Source organism: Vigna unguiculata, chromosome 1 (assembly GCF_004118075.2).
Source record: "Vigna unguiculata cultivar IT97K-499-35 chromosome 1, ASM411807v1, whole genome shotgun sequence".
Taxonomy (NCBI): domain Eukaryota; kingdom Viridiplantae; phylum Streptophyta; class Magnoliopsida; order Fabales; family Fabaceae; genus Vigna; species Vigna unguiculata.
Window position 1 is genome coordinate 25,109,741 of NC_040279.1, and position 1,295 is coordinate 25,111,035.

Here is a 1,295-nt window from a genome sequence, read left to right on the forward strand (position 1 = left end):
AAACTTTAACTTTCATATGATTTATCTTTAAATTAAAACATTTTTTAGTAGTCATTTGATCTTTATAGAGAATATCTTTTAATGATTTGACTATATATATACATGAATAATTTTGTCCAGATAAAATAGTTACCTTTAATGATTTGACTGTATAAGAAACGAAGTAGTGTTTAATAATTTTGGGCAAATGAAAATTAAAACTTAATCCAATGAAAAAAAATTATCAGCAAACACGATTCCTTTTTGTTTTAAGATCTGATTAAAACTTAATCAGAATAACTCACTTTATGTAATACTAAAACTGATAATTAAAATTTTTATTTCATAATGATAATATACAACCAAAGCAGTGGGGTTAATTACACACCAACCAAACCACAGAAATGACCAACCACAATTTTCTCTCACTTTTTTTTTCACTCATAAATTCAGATCACAAGAAAGCAAGAAAAGAAGTCACAGCCCTCACTACTCTGGTCACATACACCTGCATCAGACAAAAAGGAGAAAAACAAAATCAGAACAAACCTTAGTCATTATGTTCTGTGCATTGATCAAAGTAACAGAAGAAAACAAGATCAGAAATTTCCTAGTTCATCCTCATGGAGAATGTTGAGAGAACATACACAATATAAGAAAAGGAAAAATTTACCTTAGCTTAACATATATAAATATATATAGGTGATGCAGCAGTGATATCTAATCACTGTCACTGCTGCTGCTGCTGTCATGGCCATGGCCATCTTCATGTTTCTTCTTCTTCTCCTTCTTCTTCTTCTTCTCGCCCTCACCACCTTCACCGTGGAGCTTGTCCTTGATCTTCTCTACGAACCCTTCTTTGTGCTCTTCTCCATGGTGCTCGGGTTTGTGCTCCCCTTTGTATTCACCCTTGTGCTCACCATGATGCTCTCCTTTGTACTCACTGTGTTCACCATGGTGCTCCCCTTTGTGCTCCTCCTCTTTCTTGTGCCCTCCCACATGAAGGGTCTCTCCGATCTTGTGAATGATTCCTGACATTCTTCTTTCTCTTTCGCTTTCGCTTCTTCTTCTTCTTCTTTTGGTTTTGGTTTTGGTATGTTCTTACCCCAAGAGATGAACCCTATTTATAGGAAGAAAGTGGCACTTGGGAAAAGAAAATATGCTATCCATCTGAAATTACTCCAATGACCATCACCGTGTTCATTGCGTGTAATCATTTATAAAAATATTTTCTTTTACAGTCTGATACCTCACACGATCTTTTTTATATACTTGTGACAGCTGTGATGTTATTATGTAATTTCTAAGATCAAATC

The 1,295-nt window shown here is 34.6% G+C and overlaps 1 protein-coding gene across 1 annotated transcript; it reads right to left on the bottom strand.

Annotated features, from left to right (window-relative positions):
* Positions 1 to 290: 290 nt before the first annotated feature.
* LOC114163546 (protein SRC1-like) lies at positions 291 to 1,092 on the bottom strand. The gene is made up of 2 exons (XM_028047852.1): positions 653 to 1,092; positions 291 to 487 (listed from the first exon to the last, which is right to left on the bottom strand). Exon 1 carries the CDS (start codon positions 1,015 to 1,017, stop codon positions 700 to 702), a length of 318 nt encoding a protein of 105 aa, XP_027903653.1. The 5' UTR covers positions 1,018 to 1,092; the 3' UTR covers positions 291 to 487; positions 653 to 699.
* Between the last annotated feature and the right edge of the window lie 203 nt (positions 1,093 to 1,295).

Coding starts and splice junctions, on each gene's coding strand:
- LOC114163546 (XM_028047852.1), bottom strand. CDS start 1,017: ATGTCAGGAATCATTCACAAGATCGGAGAGACCCTTCATGTGGGAGGG.